A 24,339-nucleotide genomic window follows, 5' to 3' on the forward strand; every position below is an offset into this window, starting at 1 on the left:
TAGCTCGTTGATCAACAGATAGTCATGGTTTCCTGACTATGGACATTGGATGTCATTGATAACGGGATCACATCATTAGGAGAATGATGTGATGGACAAGACCCAATCCTAAGCATAGCATAAAAGATCGTGTAGTTTCGTTTGCTAGAGCTTTTCCAATGTCAAGTATCTTTTCCTTAGACCATGAGATCGTGCAACTCCCGGATACCGTAGGAGTGCTTTGGGTGTGCCAAACGTCACAACGTAACTGGGTGACTATAAAGGTGCACTACGGGTATCTCCGAAAGTGTCTGTTGGGTTGGCACGGATCGAGACTGGGATTTGTCACTCCGTGTGACGGAGAGGTATCTCTGGGCCCACTCGGTAATGCATCATCATAATGAGCTCAATGTGACTAAGGCGTTAGTCACGGGATCATGCATTGCGGTACGAGTAAAGAGACTTGCCGGTAACGAGATTGAACAAGGTATTGGGATACCGACGATCGAATCTCGGGCAAGTAACATACCATTTGACAAAGGGAATTGCATACGGGATTGACTGAATCCTCGACATCGTGGTTCATCCGATGAGATCATCGTGGAACATGTGGGAGCCAACATGGGTATCCAGATCCCGCTGTTGGTTATTGACCGGAGAGGCGTCTCGGTCATGTCTGCATATCTCCCGAACCCGTAGGGTCTACACACTTAAGGTCCGGTGACGCTAGGGTTGTAGAGATATATGTATGCGGAAACCCAAAAGTTGTTCGGAGTCCCGGATGAGATCCCGGACGTCACGAGAGGTTCCGGAATGGTCCGGAGGTGAAGAATTATATATAGGAAGTCAAGTTTCGGCCACCGGGAAAGTTTCGGGGGTTACCGGTATTGTACCGGGACCACCGAAAGGGTCCCGGGGGTCCACCGGGTGGGGCCACCTATCCCGGAGGGCCCCGTGGGCTGAAAGTGGAAGGGAACCAGCCCTTAGTGGGCTGGGGCGCCCCCCTTGGGCCTCCCCCCATGCGCCTAGGGTTGGGAACCCTAGGGGAGAGCTTCCCCCTTGCCTTGGGGGGCAAGGCACCCCTTCCCCCCCACTTGGCCGCCGCCCCCCTTGGAGATCTGATCTCCCAAGGGCTGGCGCCCCCCCAGGGGTCCTATAAATAGTGGGGGGAGGGAGGGCAGCAACCTACAGCCTTGGGCGCCTCCCTCCTCCCCTGCAACACCTCTCTCTCTCTCGCAGAAGCTTGGCGAAGCCCTGCCGGAGACCCGCTACATCCACCACCACGCCGTCGTGCTGCTGGACCTCCATCAACCTCTCCTTCCCCCTTGCTGGATCAAGAAGGAGGAGACGTCGCTGCACCGTACGTGTGTTGAACGCGGAGGTGCCGTCCGTTCGGCACTCGGTCATCGGTGATTTGGATCACGGCGAGTACGACTCCGTCATCCACGTTCATTGGAACGCTTCCGCTCGCGATCTACAAGGGTATGTAGATGCACACCTTTCCCCTCGTTGCTAGTAGACTCCATAGATGCATCTTGGTGAACGTAGGAAAATTTTAAATTATGCTACGATTCCCAACAGTGGCATCATGAGCCAGGTCTATGCGTAGTTACTATGCACGAGTAGAACACAAAGCAGTTGTGGGCGTTGAGTTTGCCAATTCTTCTTGCCGCTACTAGTCTTTTCTTGTTTCGGCGGCATTGTAGGATGAAGCGGCCCGGACCGACCTTACACGTACACTTACGTGAGACAAGTTCCACCGACTGACATGCACAAGTTGCATAAGGTGGCTAGCGGGTGTCTGTCTCTCCTACTTTAGTCGGAACGGATTCGATGAAAAGGGTCCTTATGAAGGGTAAATAGAAATTGGCAAATCACGTTGTGGTCATACGTAGGTAAGAAACGTTCTTGCTAGAAACCTACAAACCACGTAAAAATTTGCAACAACAATTAGAGGACGTCTAACTTGTTTTTGCAGCAAGTGCTATGTGATGTGATATGGCCAGAAGATGTGATGAATGATATATGTGATGTATGAGATTGATCATATTCTTGTAATAGGAATCACGACTTGCTTGTCGATGAGTATGACAACCGGCAGGAGCCATAGAAGTTGTCTTTATTATTTTGCATGACCTGCGTGTCATTGAATAACGCCATGTAAATTACTTTACTTTGTTGCTAAACGCGTTAGCCATAGAAGTAGAAGTAATCGTTGGCGTGACGACTTCATAAAGACACAATGATGGAGATCATGATGATGGAGATCATGGTGTCATGCCGGTGACGAAGATGATCATGGTGCCCCGAAGATGGAGATCAAAGGAGCATGATGATATTGGCCATATCATGTCACTATTTGATTGCATGTGATGTTTATCATGTTTTTGCATCTTATTTGCTTAGAACGACGGTAGTAAGTAAGATTATCCCTTATAATAATTTCAAGAAAGTGTTCACCCTAACTGTGCACCGTTGCGAAGGTTCGTTGTTTCGAAGCACCACGTGATGATCGGGTGTGATAGATTCTAACGTTCGAATACAACGGGTGTTGACGAGCCTAGCATGTACAGACATGGCCTTGGAACACACGCAATACACTTAGGTTGACTTGACGAGCCTAGCATGTACAGACATGGCCTCGAAACACGGAGGACCGAAAGGTCGAGCATGAGTCGTATAGAAGATACGATCAACATGGAGATGTTCACCGATCTTGACTAGTCCGTCTCACGTGATGATCGGACACGGCCTAGTTAAACTCGGATCATGTTTCACTTAGATGACTAGAGGGATGTCTATCTGAGTGGGAGTTCATAATCAGATGAACTTCATTATCATGAACATAGTCAAATAGGTATTTGCAAATTATGTCATAGCTTGCGCTTTAGTTCTACTGGTTAAGATATGTTCCTAGAGAAAATTTAGTTGAAAGTTGGCAGTAGCAATTATGCGGACTGGGTCCGTAAACTGAGGATTGTCCTCATTGCTGCACAGAAGGCTTATGTCCTTAATGCACCGCTCGGTGTGCTGAACCTCAGCGTCGTCTGTAGATGTTACGAAACATCTGACATACACGTTTTGATGACTACGTGATAGTTCAGTGTGGTTTAGAATTGTGGCACCAAAGACGTTTTTGAAAAGTCGCAGAACATGTGAGATGTTCCGAAGACTGAAATTGGGATTTCAGACTAGTGCCCACGTCAAGAGGTATGAGACCTCTGACAAGTTTCTTAAGCCTGCAAACTAAGGGAGAAAAGCTCAATCGTTGAGCGTGTGCTCAGATTGTCTGAGTGCCACAATCGCTTGAATCGAGTGGGAGTTAATCTCCCAGATGAGATAGTGATAGTTCTCCATAGTCACTGCCACCAAGCTAGTAGAGCTTCGTGATGAACTATAACATATCAAGGATAATTATGATGATCCTTGAGCTATTCGCGATGTTTGACACCGCGAGAGTAGAAATCAAGAAGGAGCATCAATTGTTGATGGTTAGTAAAACCACTAGTTTAAGAAGGGCAAGGGCAAAAGGGATACTTCATGAAACAGCAAGTCGTTTGCTGCTCTAGTGAAGAATCCCAAGGTTGAACCCAAACCCGAGACTAAGTGCTTCTGTAATGAGAGGAACGGTCACTGAAGCAGTACTACCCTAGATACTTGGTAGATGAGAAGGCATGCAAGGTCGACAGAAGTATATTGGATATACGTTATATGAATGTGTACTTTACTAGTACTCCTAGCAGCACCAGGGTATTAGATACTGGTTCGGTTGCTAAGTGTTAGTAACTCGAAATAAAAGCTGCGGAATAAATGGAGACTAGCTAAAGGTGAGATGACGATATGTGTTGGAAGTGTTTCCAAGGTTGATGTGATCAAGCATCGCATGCTCCCTCTACCATCGAGATTTGGTGTTTGCGTTGAACATGATTGGATTATGTTTACCACAAAACGGTTATTCATTTAAGGAGAATAATGGTTACTCTGTTTATTTGAATAATACCTTCAATGGTCTTGCACCTAAAATGAATCTCGATCGTAGTGATACACATGTTCATGCCAAAAAGATATAAGATAGTAATGATAGTACCACATACTTGTGGCACTGCCACTTGAGTCATATTGGTGTAGAACGCATGAAGAAGCTCCATGTAGGTGGATCTTTGGACTCACTCATTTTTGAAAAGATTGAGACATGCGAACCATGTCTATTGGTATATATGCATGAAGAAACTCCATACAGATGGATCGTTTGGACTCACTTGATTATGAATCACTTGAGACATGCAAATCATACCACATGGGCAAAATGACTGAAAGTCCTCATTTTCAGTGAGATGGAACAAGAGAGCAACTTATTGGAAGTAATACATTTTGATGTACGCAGTCCAATGAGTGCTGAGGCATGCAGTGGACATCGTTATGTTCTTACTTCACAGATGATTTGAGTAGATGCTGAGTGTATTTACTTGATGAAACACTAGTCTGAATTATTAAAAGGTTCAAGTAATTTCAGAGTGAAGTTGAAGATCGTCGTGACAAGAGGATAAAATGTCTGTGATATGATCATAGAGATGAGTATCTGAGATACGAGTTTGACACACAATTGAGACATTGTGGAAAGTGTTTCACAATTAATACCGCCTGGAACACCATAGTGTGATGGTGTGTCCGAACATCATAACTGCACCCTATTGGATATGGTGCATACCATGATGTTTCTTATCAAATTACCACTATCATTTATGGGTTAGGCATTAGAGACAACCGCATTCACTTTAAAAGGGGCACCACGCAATTCCGTTGAGACGACACCGTTTATAGAAACCTAAGTTGTCGTTTCTTAAAAGTTTGGGGCTGCGATGCTTATGTGAAAAAGTTTCAGGCTGATAAGCTCGAACCCAAAGCGGATAAATGCATCTTCATAGAATACCCAAAAACAGTTGGGTATACCTCCTATTTCAGATCTGGAAGCAAAAGTAATTGCTTCTAGAAACGAGTCCTTTCTCGAGGAAAAGTTTCTCTCGAAAGAATTGAGTGGGAGGATGGTGGAGACTTGATAAGGTTATTGAACCGTCGCTTCAACTAGTGTGTAGCAGGGGACAGGAAGTTGTTCCTGTGGCACCTACACCAATTGAAGTGGAAGCTTATGATAGTGATCATGAAACTTCGGATCAAGTCACTACCAAACCTCGTAGGACGACGAGGATGCGCACTACTTCAGAGTAATGCGTGATCCTGTCTTGGAAGTCATGTTGCTAGACAACAATGAACCTACGAGCTATGGAGAAGCGATGGTGGGCCCATATTCCGACGAATGGCTCGAGGCCATGAAATCCGAGATAGAATCCATGTATCAGAACAAAGCATGGACTTTGGTGAACTTGCCCGATGATCGGCAAGCCATTGAGATAAATGGATCTTTAAGAAGAAGACGGACATGGACGGTAATGTTACCGTCTATAAAGCTCGACTTGTGGCAAAGAGTATTTTCACAAGTTCAAGGAGTTGACTACGATGAGTTTTTCTCATCCGTAGCGATGCTTAGGTCCGTCGGAATCATGTTAGCATTAGCTACATTTATGAAATCTGGCAGATGGATGTCAAAACAAGTTTCCTTACCAGTTTTCGTAAGGAAAGGTTGTATGTGATACAATCAGAAAGGTTTTATCGATCCTAAGGATGCTAAAAGGTATGCTAGCTCCAGCGATCCTTCCATGGATTAGAGCAAGCATCTCGGAGTCAGAATATACGCTTTGATGGAGTGATCAAAGTTTTTGGGTTTATACAAAGTTTGTTAGAAACTTGTATTTACAATAAAGTGAGTGGGAGCGCTACAACATTTCTGATAAGTATATGTGAATGACATATTGTTGATCCGAAATGATGTAAAATTTCTGGAAAGCATAAAGGGTTGTTTGAAAGGAGTTTTTCAAAGGAAGACCTGGATAAAGCTACTTACATATTGGGCATCAAGATCCATAGAGATAGATCAAGACTCCTGATGATACTTTCAAAAGACAGCACACCTTGACATGATTTTGAAAGAGTTCAAAATAGATCAGCAAAGAAGGAGTTCTTGGCTGTGTTACAAGGTGTGAGTATTGAGTGAGACTCAAGACCTGACCACAGCAGAAGATAGAGAAAGGACGAAGGTCGTCCCCTATGCTTTAGACGTAGGCTCTATAGTATGCTATGCTGTGTACCGCACATGTAGTGTGCCTTGCCATGAGTTGGTCAAGAGGGTACAATGGTGATCCGGGAAAGGATCTCATGACAGCGGTCGAACTTATCCTTAGTACCTAGTGGATTAAGGAATTTTCTCGATTATGGAGGTGGAAAGGAGTTCGTCGTAAAGGGTTACGTCGATGCGAACTTTGCACTAATCCGGATGACTCTGAGTAGTAAACCGGATTCGTATAGTAGAGCAATTATTTGAAATGGCTCCAAATAGCGCGTGGTAGCATCCACAAAGATGACATAGATATTCGTAAAGCACACGGTTCTGAAAGGTCCAGACCCGTTGACTAATAACCTCTCTCACAAGCATAACATGACCAAACCAGAACACATTGAGTGATAATCACATAGTGATGTGAACTAGATTGTTGACTCTAGTAAACTCTTTAGATGTTGGTCACATGGTGATGTGACCAGTGAGTGTTAATCACATGGTGATGTGAACTAGATTATTGACTCTAGTGCAAGTGGGAGACTGTTGGAAATATGCCCTAGAGGCAATAATAAATGGTTATTATTATATTTCTTTGTTCATGGTAATTGTCTATTATTCATGCTATAATTGTATTGTCCGGAAATCGTAATACATAGACCACAACCTGTCCCTAGTAAGCCTCTAGTTGACTAGCTCGTTGGTCAACAGATAGTCATGGTTTCCTGACTATGGACATTGGATGTCATTGATAACGGGATCACATCATTAGGAGAATGATGTGATGGAAAAGACCCAATCCTAAGCATAGCATAAAAGATCGTGTAGTTTTGTTTGCTAGAGCTTTTCCAATGTCAAGTATCTTTTCCTTAGACCATGAGATCGTGCAACTCCTAGATACCGTAGGAGTGCTTTGGGTGTGCCAAACGTCACAACGTAACTGGGTGACTATAAAGGTGCACTATGGGTATCTCCGAAAGTGTCTGTTGGGTTGGCACGGATCGAGACTGGGATTTGTCACTCCGTGTGACGGAGAGGTATCTCTGGGCCCACTCGGTAATGCATCATCATAATGAGCTCAATGTGACTAAGGCGTTAGTCACGGGATCATGCATTGCGGTACGAGTAAAGAGACTTGCCGGTAACGAGATTGAACAAGGTATTGGGATACCGACGATCGAATCTCGGGCAAGTAACATACCGTTTGACAAAGGGAATTGCATACGGGATTGACTGAATCCTCGACATCGTGGTTCATCCAATGAGATCATCGTGGAACATGTGTGAGCCAACATGGGTATCCAGATCCCGCTGTTGGTTATTGACCGGAGAGGCGTCTCGGTCATGTCTGCATGTCTCCCGAACCCGTAGGGTCTACACACTTAAGGTCCGGTGACGCTAGGGTTGTAGAGATATATGTATGCGGAAACCCGAAAGTTGTTCGGAGTCCCGGATGAGATCCCGGACGTCACGAGAGGTTCCGGAATGGTCCGGAGGTGAAGAATTATATATAGGAAGTCAAGTTTCGGCCACCGGGAAAGTTTCGGGGGTTACCGGTATTGTACCGGGACCACCGGAAGGGTCCCGGGGGTCCACCGGGTGGGGCCACCTATCCCGGAGGGCCCCGTGGGCTGAAAGTGGAAGGGAACCAGCCCTTAGTGGGCTGGGGCGCCCCCCTTGGGCCTCCCCCCATGCGCCTAGGGTTGGGAACCCTAGGGGGGAGCTTCCCCCTTGCCTTGGGGGGCAAGGCACCCCTTCCCCCCCACTTGGCCGCCGCCCCCCTTGGAGATCTGATCTCCCAAGGGCTGGCGCCCCCCCAGGGGTCCTATAAATAGTGGGGGGAGGGAGGGCAGCAACCTACAGCCTTGGGCGCCTCCCTCCTCCCCTGCAACACCTCTCTCTCTCACGCAGAAGCTTGGCGAAGCCCTGCCGGAGACCCGCTACATCCACCACCACGCCGTCGTGCTGCTGGACCTCCATCAACCTCTCCTTCCCCCTTGCTGGATCAAGAAGGAGGAGACGTCGCTGCACCGTACGTGTGTTGAACGCGGAGGTGCCGTCCGTTCGGCACTCGGTCGTCGGTGATTTGGATCACGGCGAGTACGACTCCGTCATCCACGTTCATTGGAACGCTTCCGCTCGCGATCTACAAGGGTATGTAGATGCACTCCTTTCCCCTCGTTGCTAGTAGACTCCATAGATGCATCTTGGTGAACGTAGGAAAATTTTAAATTATGCTACGATTCCCAACAGATGTCTTGTCGTATCTTAACGACAATGATGGTCTGGAAGAACAGGGTGAAGAAGCAGGCTACGGTGATCGAAGAGTGGAGGAGGAAAGACATGATTATGATGGCTCCGGTGACCCAATGCTGGTGCAAGAAGGAGCCCGTGGTGACGGCTCCGGTGACCGAACAGAGTCCGGCTAGGTAAATATATTAGTTAAGCCTGTGCTGAGTAGCTAATTGATGCATTCATTGTTTTGGTATGTACACATATTAATTAACTCTCGTCTTTCTTCTTTTTTCTAGCCCTCCGGATCGAGCACAACTTCGGTAAAGAGACGAGGCCCGAAGAGAAAGTTGCGCTCGGATGAAAGGTTTGAGATCACAGCAATCGCGCGCGACGGCCAACCGATTGAACCCATCCGGACAAAGGAAGCATTTGCTGCTCAGTGCGGGGTTCTTGTTAGGGACAAGATCCCGATCAGCATCCACCAGTATAAGCCTAAGAAGGAAGACCTTGAGGTGTCTTATGTCAATGATATGCAGAAAGATGATCTTTGGACTGAGCTGAAGGCAAATTTCACCCTACCGCCAGAGGAGGATCCGGAGAAGCCAGTTAAAGAGCAATTAATCAAGTCTCATGCTCTTAAGAAGATGGCAGACCTATTCAGGAGGTGGAAGAATGGGCTGAAAACGTTTGTCGACAAAGAAGAGACACCAGAATTCATCGGCAAATATGAGAAGATCAGAGATCACTGGCCCACATTTGTGGCCCACAAGATATCGGAAAAGAGTAAGAAGTTGTCAGCGACAAACAAGAAAAATGCTGCGAAGAAGAAGCTTCACCATCGCACGGGGTCAGGTGGCTACCTCAAAGCCCGGCCTAAGTGGGCCAAGGCTGAGAATGATCTGCTTGATAAAGGGATCGAACCAGAGACAATGGACTGGCCAGACCGTTGCCGGACTTGGTTCTTCGGGGCTGGCGGAACCTTGGACCCTGTATCAGGGAAGTGCATTTGGACGGACGAGCAAATGAGAATACCAGTCAAGAGGCTTCAGCACTATATCGATGCAGCGCACCAAGGGACGTTCGTTCCAGACAGAGAGAACGACGAGCTCACAATGGCCCTCGGGAATCCTGAGCACCCTGGACGGACACGAGGCACGCCAGGCTCCGTTCCGTGGAAGGCTGGTTTTCCGGACGCAGGCGGTTACAAATGCCAGGAGAGGAGGAAAAAAGTGGAGCAGACCCAAATTCAGAAGCTGCACGAAAGGGTTCAAGCGCTAGAGGAACGAGACGTAGCTCGCAGCAATCGACCTGCCGAAACTACCCCCGAAGCTACCCCGCCATCTCAGCGGAGAAGCAGCGTGGCTTCCACCGAGCTGCTTCAGCTGGAGCATGTCTTGACGGATCCTGCTAGCTACCCCGTGGATGCTATCACGGAGTCTCAACATTGCCACCTTATGACGCGATGGGAGAACTTCAAAGTCAAGGCGGCTGTCGGCTCTGTTCGACCTCCTGAACCCGGCGCAACTTTTCACTGTCGTCCGATTCCAGAAGGATATGCTAGGGTGATGGTGGACGAAATAACGGAGGGATTTGAGGACCTCCAGCTTGACCACCCTACCGGTGAAGGGGAGACTCGGCTGGGTTCTGCTCTGAAGACTCCATGCCTATGGCGGAAGGAGCTCATCAACCTTCCGAACTGGACGCCTCCGGCGAGTAAGGGCACTCCGCCTCCTCCTCCGGCGAGTGATCAGGGCACTCAACCTCCTTCTCCGGCGCGTGGCGGCACTCCGCCTCCTCCTCCGGCGAGTGATCAGGGCACTCAGCCTCCTTCTTCGGCGCGTGGCGGCACTCCGCCTCCTTCTCCGCCTGCGCCGGCGCGCCCGAGCAGCCAGCCTCCTCCTTCTCCGCCTCGTCAGCAAGGGCGGAAGAGACCCGCCGCCGCTCCGGCGCGTCGTAGTCATTCTCCTCCGCCTCGTAAGCAAGGAAAGAAGACAGCCGCAGCCGCTCCGTCTGCTCTGCCGGCGTCTAGCAGTACAGCCAGAGGCGGGAGGCAATACAGATTCGGTCCTTCTCTGAAGACTCCAGAGAAGTTACCATACGAGAGGACCGAGGAGGAAACCACGAAGAACGTGCGAGCCGAAGTGACGAACTTCTTTGAAGGGGTGAAAGCAAAGAAACATCCACCTCCGGAGGAGAAGGTAGATCCGGTGAAAGCGAAGCGCACTCTGGCTGCCCTGACAAAACCACCAAAGTCTCCGCCGAGAGGCAACTATGAGCGCATTATTGCAAAGACATTTGTCGAAGCGGAGCGGTCGGGAAGTACTGTCAATGATCAAAGGTTAAAAGAACGACGAGCTGGGAAAAAAATTGCCCAGCTCGGCGAACAAGCGAACAAATCATGCCCCCCGCTCAAGGTGTCTAGCAACATCGTCGCTAATGATCCGAGGATGGTGGCCGGTTATAGCAATCTTGGAGATTACCTGCCCGACGATGTACATTATGATTTCTTGGAGGTGGACGAACACAAATACCATTACGGGAAGCCTCTCGTCAAAGATGAAAGATCTCTAACAACGATGATGCGAAGATTACATGATTGGTACATGAAAACCTGCAGAGAGTCTGGGGGGAGGGATACTTTGATGCTGAGAGTTAAAGAGGAGCATGACCTCGTTGGAATTGAACTGTTGAATGTTCCATTCGAGGAGTTCTTCCAGTTTTTCAATCAAAAGGCCCTCGATAAATCAACGGTCACTTGCTACTGTCTGTAAGTAGTACTACTTCTGTCATTAAGTCTCTCTATATAGGTCAGCTCTTTCATTGCATGTATTTATAATTATCCTCACTATATTATGCAGATTGAAGATCGCCGAATTGAAGAAAAGACAAATCGGTGATATTGGATTCATTAACACAAATCTCATAGATGCAACTGAGGTTAAATGTCATGCCGAAAATACCGAGGCCAACTTGCTACGATCGTTGGTAATAAATGAAAACAAAGATATAATACTCTTTCCTTACAACTTCAAGTGAGTGTTACTGTCTTGTGCATATTCGGTTTCCCTTATTAGTCCAGGTTATAGTAATGTAATTGATGACTTATGCATGCGTGCGCAGCTTCCACTATATTCTCCTAGAGATTAAGCTTGAGTAGGGAGTAGTAACCGTCTTAGACTCGAGACGAAAAGATCCCCAGGACTATGCGGACATGACTCAAATGCTCGAGAAGTAAGTTAAATCGATCATTATCCACCATATCAGCAAATTTGTTCATTTCCTGATATCAAGTAATTGTTTTCTTTGTCTGGCAGGGTTTGGAGAAAATTCACCAAAAAAGCTCCGGGACTGCCGAAGAAGCTGCAATTTAGACACCCGAAAGTAAGTACTATAATAGGGGATATTCCCTTTTGCTCCTACGTGCATATGCACCCATTGTCGAAATACACATTTCGAAAAGTTGAAAAATTCGGAACAAAAATCCCGCGTGTATATCCGGACATTTTATGTCCGTTCACAAGGTTTCGGTGAAAAACGACGTTTTTTGTGGCTTGTGTAAAAAAGACAATTTCTGATGCTTCATTCTAACTATTCACGAGGCATTTCTTTATCTTTTTTACACAAGCCACAAAAAACGTCGTTTTTCACCGAAACCTTGTGAACGGACATAAAATGTCCGGATATACACGCAAGATTTTTGTTCCAAAATTTTCAACTTTTTAAAATGTGTGTTTTCGACAATGGGTGCATATGCACCTAGGAGCAAAAAAGCCGCGTCCCTATAATAGCATGTTCCGCGCATCTCCTAGTGATTCAAGCGCTAGTTTCATCAATACCATTTAGCATGCTTGCTTATCAGTTTGATTGACCTCTATTTCTTGTAAAGTGGTTGTGGCAGGAACAAGGGAATGATTTCTGTGGATACTACGTTTGCGAGTCCATCCGCCACACGACCTGTGAGCGGGGCTACTCTGACGAACAATATGAAGTGCGTAAGCAATAATATTCACAATTTTATTTTATTACCATCATTTGTGTTGAGTTTCATTTATTCATATATATATATGTATTGACCCCTTCTTCAAATTAGATCTTTCGGATGCGGGATGAACTCCTAGCACCAGATCGTATGCGAGCAATTCAAGAGGAATTGGCGGCATTCTTCCTTGACCACGTGATCGCTGAAGACGGAGAATACCATGTGGACCTTGACTTCGTATATAATTAGGAGATTATATTGTAAGAGATAATTATTGTATATATGTAGCCAGTAGTGTCGGATAGATATACGAGAACTTGTTGTTCGACCAATCTCTCGGAGAAGGAGAGGTGGTCGATATCACTTCTCTCTGTATGCATATGTTCATGACGATCTTCTGTTTCCTTCATTTTCTTACTAGCTAGCGTGTCTAGTCCTCTCTATACGTATATAGTACGTAGCGTCGACCAAGCACGGAGATAAGAGAGGACACTTCTCTCTATTAATTAGCTAGCTAACACAATATATGAAACACCTAAATTAACCCCCCAAAACCCCCAACCCCCCCCCCCTTTCAAAAAAACAAAAACCCCAGCCCCTGAAATGCTGACGCGTGGATGCCTATTGGTCCCGGTTAGTGCCACCAACCGGGACCAGAGGCCCTCCTGCCTGGGCTCGCCGCACCGGCCACGTGGACGCCCATCTGTACCGGTTCGTGTAAGAACCGGGACTAAAGGGCTAGGGCATTAGTAACTACCCTTTAGTCCCGGTTCAAAAACCGGGACAAAAGGCCCTTACCAACCGGGACAGATGGCCCTTTTTCTACTAGTGCTCTCCCAGCGTGCAGAGCGCCGTATAGGAGGTCCCTACTCCGTGAGCCGGCCCAGGCGGGGGGGGGGGGTGTTTCCGTGTGCAGATGTGTTTTGTCACTTACAGGTGGCATCGGTGGGTAATGTTTTGCAACTTTGGGAACAATTTTATGGCGGACGGGCGGAAGCACTAACCCCTTTATTAGTGGGTATAAATAAGTAAAATGCAGGAGCTAGCTAGTCTGTCAGTTGACCGTTCACGAGTACAGGGAACAGATCGCCGCCACTATAGCTGGTCTATGCTCCCCTCCAGCCGCTTCCCTCCACGAGCAGCCTTCTCCAAACCTCCTTCTATCCTTCAGTCGCCCCTTCTCCAGCATATAATGTCCTTCTCGCTGCTCCTGCGAGCGACGGGAGGAATACCTAGCCGCCGCTGGGGCCTCCCCTTCTACGCCCTCCTCCCTCGCCACCACCAGAGGGGGCGATCGGGCGAGGCCCGGCCGGCGGCGGGGATCCATCGTCCTCTCGCGTGGGGGACTCGGCGCAAGCCGGGGCTGCTGGGCCGGAGTGCGGCGCCAGACGACGTGCGGTGGAGCGTGCTCGGGGGTCAGTGGCGGCGACTTCGCTGCGGCCAGATCTGACCCGTGGGTGGCGGGTTGCGATCGGCCGTCTACATCGTGGCTGTGGAGGCTACTCCTCGCGGCGTGGCGGCATGTCTCCCTGCCCGGCGTGCCCTTCCGACGACGCGGCAGTGGATGTCGTGGTGGCAGCCTTGGGGCGGCGGAGCTGCTGCTGGCCTTCTCTTCATAGTGACTTGAGGTTAAGCGCGGCTGACCATGAGGCGGCGCGTGATGGATTCGGGACCTAGTGCCCGAATTTGATGCCCGCGACGGCGATTGTCGTTGTATGGGCGATGACAACGGCTGGCGCGACGGTTGGTGCTTCATGTAGGTTGTAGCACCCGGAATCGAGGCAGCGGCCCCTCTTCTTCGACGATGGCGGACTCCATGGTCGTGCGGGCGATACGGAGTCTGGACCTCGAGGTGATGACGACTTTTCTAAGGCTGATGGCAATATGGGACTCACATGAGCTGTGTGATACCATGCATCCTAAATATAACCATGCAATTGAGTAATTTAATTACTCTTCTCCTAAAAAAATCCTCTTCATATGAACAACCTGAATAGTGCCCAAACATGAGAGAGTGGAAAAAACCTACCTAACTGATGTCCCCTAAATCCTCCGGACATCAACAAACACATCAAACCCAACCCATATGGCCCATCCCAAACCATCTTTCTTTTTATTTTCTCTTTATTTATTTTTCGTCTCAGTCCCAATCAATTATATGCATGTGTGCGTGGATAATCTGCGAGGACACAAGAGTATGCACAGTAAGTATGCGTTTGAAACGAACACTTCCGAATTCACAGACTCGTATATAGTGTCGAATTAGGAACATGGTGTTTTTGCTCTCGGGTGAACTGTGAATCCAAAATAATAGTATAATATATTTTTCCTGATTTCTTTACAAGACGCATGTCCTCGAGACGAGGCGCCGGCGGCTCTCTGAAGATGGAATAAGGTTCTCCCAGCCTAGTCCCCGTCCCGGTGGTTGTTTCTAGCATCGTCGGAGGGCGTGTGGAGATTTGTTTTCGGCGGGTCTCGCATGATTCGGTCGGCGTTTGTCTTCGGTGGATCCAGAAGGATTCTGTCTTCGTTCGTTTGTGTTCGTGTGTCTGCAAGTTGGATCCTTCCGGTCTACGCTTCTCTTCATCGGCGACGGTTGCTGCTCTCGTGCGCTGGTCCTATGGGCCCTTAGCACGGCGACTTCCCGACTGTCTACTACAACAAGGTTTGCACGGCTCCAACGAGGGAGGGGTGAAGACGGCGGCGCACCTTCGGCTCGCTCCGATGCTTGTAGTCGTCGCTAGGTGGTCTACGGTCTTGGATGTATTTTTTTTTACTTCTTGTGTTCTTGGTACTAATTTGATAGTCGATGAATAGGTTGGAAGTTTTTCTTGTAAAAATATATATTTGCAGACAGTATTTTTTTTAATTTACGGTTCACCCAGAAGAATGGCTCTTTCGGTCAAATACTCAAATTAGTCCTTGTGTGTCGAGAAAATGCACCGCCCGGTCAAGTCTAGCCGCCACTCTCGTCTCCCGGCCGGGGCTTCTCTTCCTCTCCAGTGAGTCTCCTCCATGGCTCTCGGCAAAATTTCGTGTTTTGACCCTTGTCCCTGCCGCGGAGAAAGGAACTGGAGCGAAGATCCATCCCCCATCCGGATCTGGATCCATCTCTTCTCCTCTCCCGTCGGCGACGAACCTCCTCCGTACTGGTTTATTGGTTTATTGGTCCCTTAGCTCGGACCAGTCCGGGTGCGAGAGGCCACCGGCGGCATGGCTGCGTGCGGCGGCGGAGCATAGTATGCGAGGCGAGCGCTCTCCTCTAAAACCGGATCGGATCGAATCCCGTCGCCGCGCCTGTCCCGCTCGCCTCGCCGTGGCCAGCTCGGCTCGCGTCGGCTGGGTGCGCGCCCCTCTCCGAACGGCGGCGATGATGGAGGGAGCCGCCGGCGACGGACGGCCGGGCTCCCGACCGACGGGCTCGCCGGGTCGCCGCTCCTCGGGGCCAGCCACTCCCGCCGCGCCCCGCGCATCGGCTCGGGGACCCCTAGGCGGTGCCGCCGGTGCCGGGGGGGCGTCCGCGGCGGCGAGGGCTGGGGACCGACGGCGCGGCCTCTGGCGGGTCCCGGTCGAGGGCTGGCTTGGTCGTGCTGGCGCCGGATCTGAGCCGCCGTCGATGGAATCTTGGCAGCTTGGCTGCCTGTTGCTTCGGATTCGGTACTGTCACCATCTCTCTCTCTCTCAGATTCACGCACGCGCTCTCTCTCTCCCCCTCGGTTTGGACGCGCGCACCTGAACCAAATCAGCCGAGCTCTCGTTGCCGCATCGCTGTCCCGCCGTCCCGGCGGGCGCCGCGTCAGTTCCCCAGCGCTGCTACGGTGCCGCCAGCCACCGCCATTCCATTGGCTTGGATTCGGTTGTGGCGTCGGCTGGGAACCGGTGATGTCTGATGGGTCGTCCGTGCGGTATACATATGCCACCATTGTACATGCCCTGAGCAGCTCCTGAGCAGGATGGATGGATGGATGGATGCATTCATGATATCATGTTGCTTGGTGTGCAGAAGGCGATGATGATGATGATGACGACTGTGGCTAAAATAAGGTGTCTTGAGCAATCAAGACAGCCTATAGCCAGCAGCCAGCTATACTATTAACCATGCTCTAAATAGAATTGGTGACCGCATTGGAGTTGCCCTTAGAGCCCACCCTTACCTCTCTTGCAGCCTGTTCGATTCATCGCTGATGTTGGATGTTCTGTGCCTCGGACGGTCATTCAGACGAGTGATAACCAGGGCAGTCCTCTTAGACTGCGATGGGTAGATTGTGCAGCAAGAGATGTGAGTGTTGGGTTTGAAGATGTAATGCAAAACTGAGCCATCTTTTGCTTATGATCTTCGTATCCCCTCTCTCTGTGTCTTCAAGCCCTAAACCAAATCAGTGAGTTCTCATTGCCGACTCTGACCCATTGGATGGGTGGTCGCTGCATCAGTTCCACGCTGCTACGGCGCCGGCCACCGCCATTCCATTGCCTGAGATTCGGTTGTGGCGTGGGCTGGGAACCGTACGGTGTTGTCTGATGCGTCGTCCTAGCGGGAGGTTTGGTTGGTCAAGGCCAGGTAGAGCAGTTCCTGAGATGGATGGATAGACGGATGGACGGATGAGTGTATGCATGCCTGCATGTATGTATATCATGGTCATGTTGCTTGTGGTTCGGCGTCCTTTTGGGAAAAAATGAGGGGCGATGATGATGCGTGTGGCTGAAATAATTATGTCTTGAACAATCAAGACAGCCGTGACGTATGGGTACTAAATAGGGCCCGAATGGGTGCGCCCACGTTGGAGATGCCCTTAAGAGCCCACCCTTACCTCTCTTGCAGCCTGGTCACTTCATCGCTAATGTTGGATGTTCTGCGCCTCGGACGGTCATTCTGATGAGTGATAACCAGGTCAGTTCTCTTACACCGCGATGGGTAGATCATGCAGCAAGACTTGTGAGTGTTGGGCTTCAAGATGACACGCATACTGAGCCCTCTTTGCTACGCTAGAAATACTCTTATATTTGTGAACGGAGGGAGTATCTATCTATCTATCTATCCATCCATATCAGGGGAGATGATGGTCAAACATGTCTGACATAAACCTGTCTTAGATTATTCGAGGAGCTGTGGGTATCAAAAACCCGATTTCCTCTCTTTTGGGACCTTTTCATTCTCACCGAATATTGACGGCTCTGTCTTGGATGGTCATTCTGTTGAGTAATAACCAGCAGAGCTTGACTTCAATGGTGGGGTTTGATTTGGTCAAGGAAGATGGTGGAGCTAGTATGATCTATCAAAGGCGAATCTGAGCCCTCCTACATCTGATTCATAAAAAAGTTAGATCATCTTATATTTGTGAACAGAGGGAGTATCTATCTATGAGGGGCGATGACGATCAAACATGGCTGACATAAACCTGTCTTCGATTATTTGAGGAGCTGTGGGTATCAAAACCCGCTCTCCCCTCTTTTGGGACCTTTTCATTCTCACCGAATATTGGCGGCTCTGTCTTGGATGGTCATTCTGTTGAGTGATAACCAGCAAAGCTTGACCTCAATGGTGGGGGATGATCTGGTGAAAGAAGATGGCGGGGCTAGTATGATCTATCAAAGGCGAATCTGAGCCCTCTCAATGCAACTAATACTCTGCGCTCCCACATCCAATTCATAAAAAAGTTATTATGTTTAAAGTGATAAATTGTTGTGGTGTTTGGTTTGCCTTCTCCTGATTTTGTTGTCCATGGAGGGAACCAGTTTTGTGCATTCAGGCTTTGCTCAAGCTCGTCACATTGTGGTGGTCCTAGTATTGGTAGTGGTTGAATGTGTTTACTTCCTTCTTTTCATGGGGTTAAATGTGTGAAACATGATCAGCAAATGTTTGCCCTCTTTTCCTGTCTGTGCATGTCCTCCTTTATGTCCCCATTAAATTTCTAGTGGTTCTTATGGCAGTGATGTAAATTCAAGTCTGCAAGTTTTCATCATTTTTTCTACTGTTTTGGCATAGCACAGCAACTGCTAACTGGCCTCTAAGAATACAATTTGGCCGGTTTGCTTTTTTGCTGATGAACATTCTAATGCTTATAGACGCCAATACGTGGAAAACCACAAAAATCTTGTGTTGCGAAAATACCATGACTATCTTTACCTTTTTGAGAATTTGTCTTTCTTGCCGGCTTGTATCCATGTATGAGGGTTTGGTTTTGGTTTTAGTTCTTTCGGTATGCAAAGGACTGTTTTGCAAGGTTACATTTCGGCCTTTTTTTCATACCCATTTTGTTGGTTTTGCTGTATGTCAACCAGTTCTGTTGTTTTAGAAACAGTATTCACATTTTCCTTCTGTTCTCCATTTTTCTTGAATGGCTATGATAGTTCTGCTTTCCCTTGGAAAGTTTTCGAAACTATCTTATTTGGTGCGGGGTCAGTTTTCTTCTTTCAATTGCTATTTGACTTTTGATAATTTCATTCTTCTACTATACTGTATCCACTTATCAGTTACTAGTATTTTCGGATAATTTTACTTCTTTACTGATTTCGACTTAAAGGCCATATAGGGCAAGTTCAGATGCCAACATTACTGTTTCCTTCCTGTCATGTCCATGAATGGCTGTGATGATATAGCTTCCCTGTGAGAGCTTCTGTCTAACACCTGAACTGATTCAGTTGGTGCTAAACTAGGAGGGCTTGTGTGACAGCAAGTAACCAGTTTAGCGGCTAACTATAATTCTTAAATGTTGGAATTATGAATACACTTGTGTGGAGAGACAGACAGACAGACAGAGAGGGGGGGGGGGGGGGGGGGGTTCCATGGTCCCTCTACCAGAAGGTCAGTTATGGTGTTGAGCTGGGGGTATATCTGAGCCATTTACTTGTACATGTCCCAACTTTTGTGCCCACCAGATCATGATTTGCTCCTGATATTGTGTTTGTTTCTGCTTTCATTGATTCTTCTGTGGTTTATGGCCATCTTGCATGCCCTTTGACTATTGGCTTCTCTCTGTTATTCTGTTTGTGGGATTTGTGCTAAGTTCTGTTGATGGCGATGATGAGTAAGGCTCATTAGAGGTGTATTGAGTTCAGATACTATCGCTTGTTTTTACGGGTATGGTTTTGGGTTAGGGTTTTGTGTGACTAGGTGGAAGTGTGCAAATCGGGGCGGCTTGCTTTCTGTGAGCAACCATTTCAATGCTCAAATGTCACACGGGGGTGTAAGGGCATCTCCAACGCGGATCACCAAGGATACACTATACAGAGTGGGTTGACCATATGATAGACAAGCCAACTCTGAGCCTCCCATTTTTATTGATAAATATGACCTCTCTTTCTACAATTTGTGGTTATTTGCTTATGTATATTTTTGAATATTCTCAATCTATTAATGAACTATTGCAGTATTGGGATCTCACTGTAATATATGTTATCATCTGTGGAACTTACAAGATATGCTCATAGCAAACTGGATTTTGTGCTATTTTACACTTACATACTCAGAATGCTTTTACTTACTGATGCATCAAGAGGTTCTACTTTATTTGAGGGCCCTGGGAAGCGGCAGAGGGCTTCACATCTTTTGTTCAAAATATGCTATTATTTGCAACTGTACGTCCTTTGTTACTTGCATGTTCTGTTTCTATGCTCAGTGTTCCCGTTTAGTCGTTCCTGCATTTTATTTCGCGCATGGTTTTCTTCCCTTCCGTACCTTTATATATTGTATAAATTGTGCTACGTTGCTCTTTTTCATTCATGCATCTGCTGCACTATGGCACCTCAAGCGTCAGCCAAAAGATATTACATTTGGTCTTCGATGTCATCATATATTTCTAGGTTTGCCTCTTGTGTGTTTCCCTTTTTCTATGCACCATTGATATTTCCAGTAATATGTGATTTGAACTTCAGTGTACTGTACATCTTGATCTCCTATGTAGTTAATTCCTTAGCTATCAGTGGGTAACTTTTGAACTACTGCTTCCTTTAATGACACAGTTTTCATGAAACGTATAGGAATAAACTTGCTCACCTAGAAATCTTGATATTAGATAATCACAAGCTACAAGTGTATGAACTACCACCATGAAATACTTCAAAGTCTAATGAGTTCTGATGATGCTGTGTTATGTATTCTGGTGTGGTAATAATAAGTATGCCTTGGAGCAGCGATAAAGCTTTTTATGTGGCCGCCCTTCTCTGTACTGATTGATGCCTGTTCAAGTCATATATGCAAGTGTTGGTGGTGCTGTAATTCATATGGTCAATCTGGTAACATGCTTGTCACATTTGGATGCAACCGAGTGTGACTGCATATGAGCATTAAGATGGCGAGAATAGTAATTGCCATGTCAGTGGCTTGGCTTTATGCATGAGCTCTCAGCGCAACTGTACTACCATACAATCTGTACTTATAATATTTGTTTCATCTTTGAAACGAGCTCCCTGTATTTGTTTTCGACAGAGCTATGTGCCTACATGTTTACTCCCAGAATTTATTCGCCGTTTGATGCTGTTTGTAAATTATGTTGTTTGAGATTATAAAGTACTACCTCTGTTCCGAAATGTAAGCTGTTTTGGCAGTTTAATTAACGTCTTGCATTTAGGAACAGAGGGTGTATTTCGTTTGGCGAGAATTACAGCTGTTCCTGAATTTGCCCATGTTTATATTCTTGATGACTATTTTCTCGCCATATACATGTTCAGTGTTGCCATACATACACATAGATAATGCCCAGTAAATATCATAATAACTATTCAAAATTGTTGCTATGCATACAGAGATAATGCCCAGTACATAACTATTTGTACGGAAGTTTTTTATTATTCATTACCTAGAGGCATAATGTTGAGAATCTAAATATTGAGTTTCCTCTGCCTGTCTACCATTATGTCTCGTTATACAGTTTCATCTGGATTCTAAAGTGCCGCAGTCTACATCGGCTGGTTTGGAACTGGCAGTTTCAGCTACTCAGCTCAAGCTGCAAGCAATGTTCAATACGGGGGAGGTAGTGGCAGGCTACTACTGCTCTCGACCATTTACGTAAATGATAAGTGTCAGGCACGAACCAATCCGGACCTGGCGTTTTTTACAACTAAAATTGCCGTCCGAAAAGAAAAGCTTAAACCTGCCATTTGAGAAGAAAGTATCCATTCTCGCGTCACTAAACTTGCCTAAAAAATGTTCGAAGTTGCCATGTGTTTGTGTTACACGTGTGACACTTATCAGTGTCCTAGATTGCGTTGAACGCATGGTTTCCTTGTGTTGAACCCATGGTTTCGGGGCATTGCTGCGGGAACCTTGTTAAAAAATTGTATGATTAAGTGATATAAGACTAAAATTAATGCAAAAACAAATATAGAAGTGTCTCACATGGCTAATTCCCTGGAAGTCATGCACGAGGTGGTATGTTTTGCATGAAGGGGTTAATGAAAACAGTAACTTATGACTCCATGCATAACTTGATGACGTGGCATTGTTGCATGGAAAGGAAAACTAGACAGTGGTTTGTAGCTATTTAAGAATAAAACTTGTATGATTAAATGATGTAATAAAACTAAAATTAATTTAAAAACAAATGTTAAAGTGTCTTACATGACTTGATTCGCTGGGAAAAAAGTCATGAAGGGATTAATGGAAAAAGTAACTTGTGACTCCATGCATAACTTGGTGATGTGGCATCGTTGCATGGAAAGGAAATTTAAGTAGTGGGTTGTAGCTGTTTAAAAATAGAGGATTTGCCCCTTTTTTTGAGACCAGGCGTGCCATGTCTTCGGCTCATCACATGATAACTCCTTTGCGAAGTGGTTCTGCATGAAGAATGTGTTTTTCTCTTCTGCATTTCATGCATTGAGCTGACTCATCACTCGTTGGTGTATAATAAGGCCTTGTTCGGAAGCTCTCTTGCTTCCCAAACAAGCAAGCTTCTCAGCCAACCAACCCTAGCCGGCTTCACATGGGAGATGCGAAGTTTTCGGCAGTAGCGCCAACTTCCGCTCCTTCGCTTAGGCGTGGGCTGGTCTGGTCTGGCTGTGGGATCATGAGGCCGTCGCCTCGCTCGGCGTGTATTCTCCGGATCGAAACGTTACATATGCCACTTCGGAAGGGCATTCTCCCGTAAATTTAACCAACTCCATCGTCTTCGTCTGGAGGAGCTGGAGGAGCTACGCTTCTATGTCTCCACGAAATTACATTGTGGGGGACTAGGCTGCTAGAAACCGCTCCAGCGTGGAGCTGGGGAAGCATGGAGACGAAGAGGATCTGTCGGCACCATGAATAGCTGGTTCACATAACCAGCCGCGCACGGACCACAAGTAGATCCTCGTGGTTAGGAGGATAAATGCCTAGGGAGGAACTCTGGTAAGGAGCCCCGTGGTGGCATGCAAATCTTCGTCAAGATCTTTGACATTCAACATTAGTTTCAAGACCCTTCGGCAATAAGCCTGAGGTTTACAAAGACGTCCACGAACGAAGCCGCCTGACAATGACTATTCTAACCGCCCGGCCACGGTGCTCCACACATTGCATGATAGTTCTGCTTGTACTGACCTTTTTGTAACACATCGTGAGCAGGCAGCCTGGGCGGTGGAGTTATAGCGGGGCCGGGGTCAAGTCATCCGCTTACGTACCGAAAGGATGACAGACCAAGGCACCACCTGAGCGGTGATGAAAAGATGGTTGTTCATTCCCGGAAGTCAGAAGATGATGACACTTCATCGCACATTTAATGCGCGTACCTACCCTGTCGGGGCAAGGTAGTTTCCTTAGCAACGAAGCCATTTATGGTACCCCTTGAGATATAAAAGGAGGCTACTAAAAAGAGGGTTGGATGCTTGATAGAACACCGGTATGAGTACACTACTCTTTCCGTTCCCAGAAACGACTTGTAGTCCACTGCTCACCAAATAAACCACACACAAAGCATGAGTAGGATTGCAAAATCATGCGGCCCGAACCTGGGTAGATCGTTGTGTCATTTCGTGCATTTCTCATTGCGGCAGGCCCACACCTTGAGCCCCGCCTACGAATCGGCAAGGGACGTTTGCACTCCTTGGTGTCTCGCATTTGTTATGCACACGCGGGCGACGATAGGATCCGAACGGCCCCTAAGTTCTCTATTTTTAGCTATATGAAGGGGGCGTTGTTTGGGGTAGATTTTAGCAATTGTTGTTGATTGATGGTCCATGTTTGACTCATACCCATAACCAGTAACTTTCTAAAATAATTTTTTCTATTAGGCTTCTAAAATAAGCTGCGTAGGGGCAACTTGTTGTTGTGATTCGACTTATCTCTTCGTCTCCTCCCAAGCAAACACGCGACTAGGGTTCCCACCTATCATTGGTGCTGTCAATCTGCTCTGCTTCGTCTCATGTGGCCTTGGTGCCATGTGGTGTGGTGGGTCCCGTGCCTTTTCGGTGGGAGGGCCCCGTTTTTAGATTTTCTTTGAATTTTGTTATGGTTTGTGTCCTGCGTAGTGGAAGGCGGGACGATGATGACTCCCTGAAGATTGAATAAGGTTCTCCCCGCCTAACCCCGTCCCTATGGTGTGTCTTAGCGCGTGTGGAGGTGTGTCTCTGGCGTATCTTGCAGGATTTGGTCATGGTTGTTTTTGGTGGATCAGCTCGGATCCGGTTTTTGTTCGTGTATGTTCTTATGTCTTTAGGTTGGATCCTTTCAATCTAAGTTTTTCTCTTCACTAGTGGCGGTTGCTGTTATGGTCCGATGGGGTCTTAGCTCGAAGCCTTCCCGACTGTCTACTGCAACAAGTTTTGCACGGATTCGACGAGTTGAGGGCGATGGCGGTGCCACGCCTTCGCCTCGCTTCAGTATTTTTAGTCGTCGCTAGATGATCTACAGATCTTAATTGAATTTTTGTTACTATCGATGTTCATTGTACTATCATGATTGCAACGAATAGATTGAAAGTTTTCTATAGAAAAAATAGCCGGCCTTCATGAATAAAATGCCAAGAGGGCGGTGTTAAAAAGGAAAGAAAGAGAAAATGCACCGTGAGGC

General features: G+C 47.3%; 1 protein-coding gene across 1 annotated transcript; it reads left to right on the top strand.

Moving 5' to 3' along the window:
- Positions 1-8,401: 8,401 nt before the first annotated feature.
- On the top strand, positions 8,402-12,780 carry LOC141028202 (uncharacterized). The gene is made up of 7 exons (XM_073506067.1): positions 8,402-8,577; positions 8,680-11,150; positions 11,242-11,415; positions 11,504-11,614; positions 11,698-11,764; positions 12,270-12,371; positions 12,474-12,780. The coding sequence occupies exons 2-4, from the start codon at positions 8,914-8,916 to the stop codon at positions 11,538-11,540; spliced, it is 2,448 nt and encodes an 815-aa protein (XP_073362168.1). The 5' UTR covers positions 8,402-8,577; positions 8,680-8,913; the 3' UTR covers positions 11,541-11,614; positions 11,698-11,764; positions 12,270-12,371; positions 12,474-12,780.
- Positions 12,781-24,339: the final 11,559 nt, after the last annotated feature.

Source organism: Aegilops tauschii, unplaced genomic scaffold (genome assembly GCF_002575655.3).
Source record: "Aegilops tauschii subsp. strangulata cultivar AL8/78 unplaced genomic scaffold, Aet v6.0 Super-Scaffold_267, whole genome shotgun sequence".
Classification (NCBI taxonomy): domain Eukaryota; kingdom Viridiplantae; phylum Streptophyta; class Magnoliopsida; order Poales; family Poaceae; genus Aegilops; species Aegilops tauschii.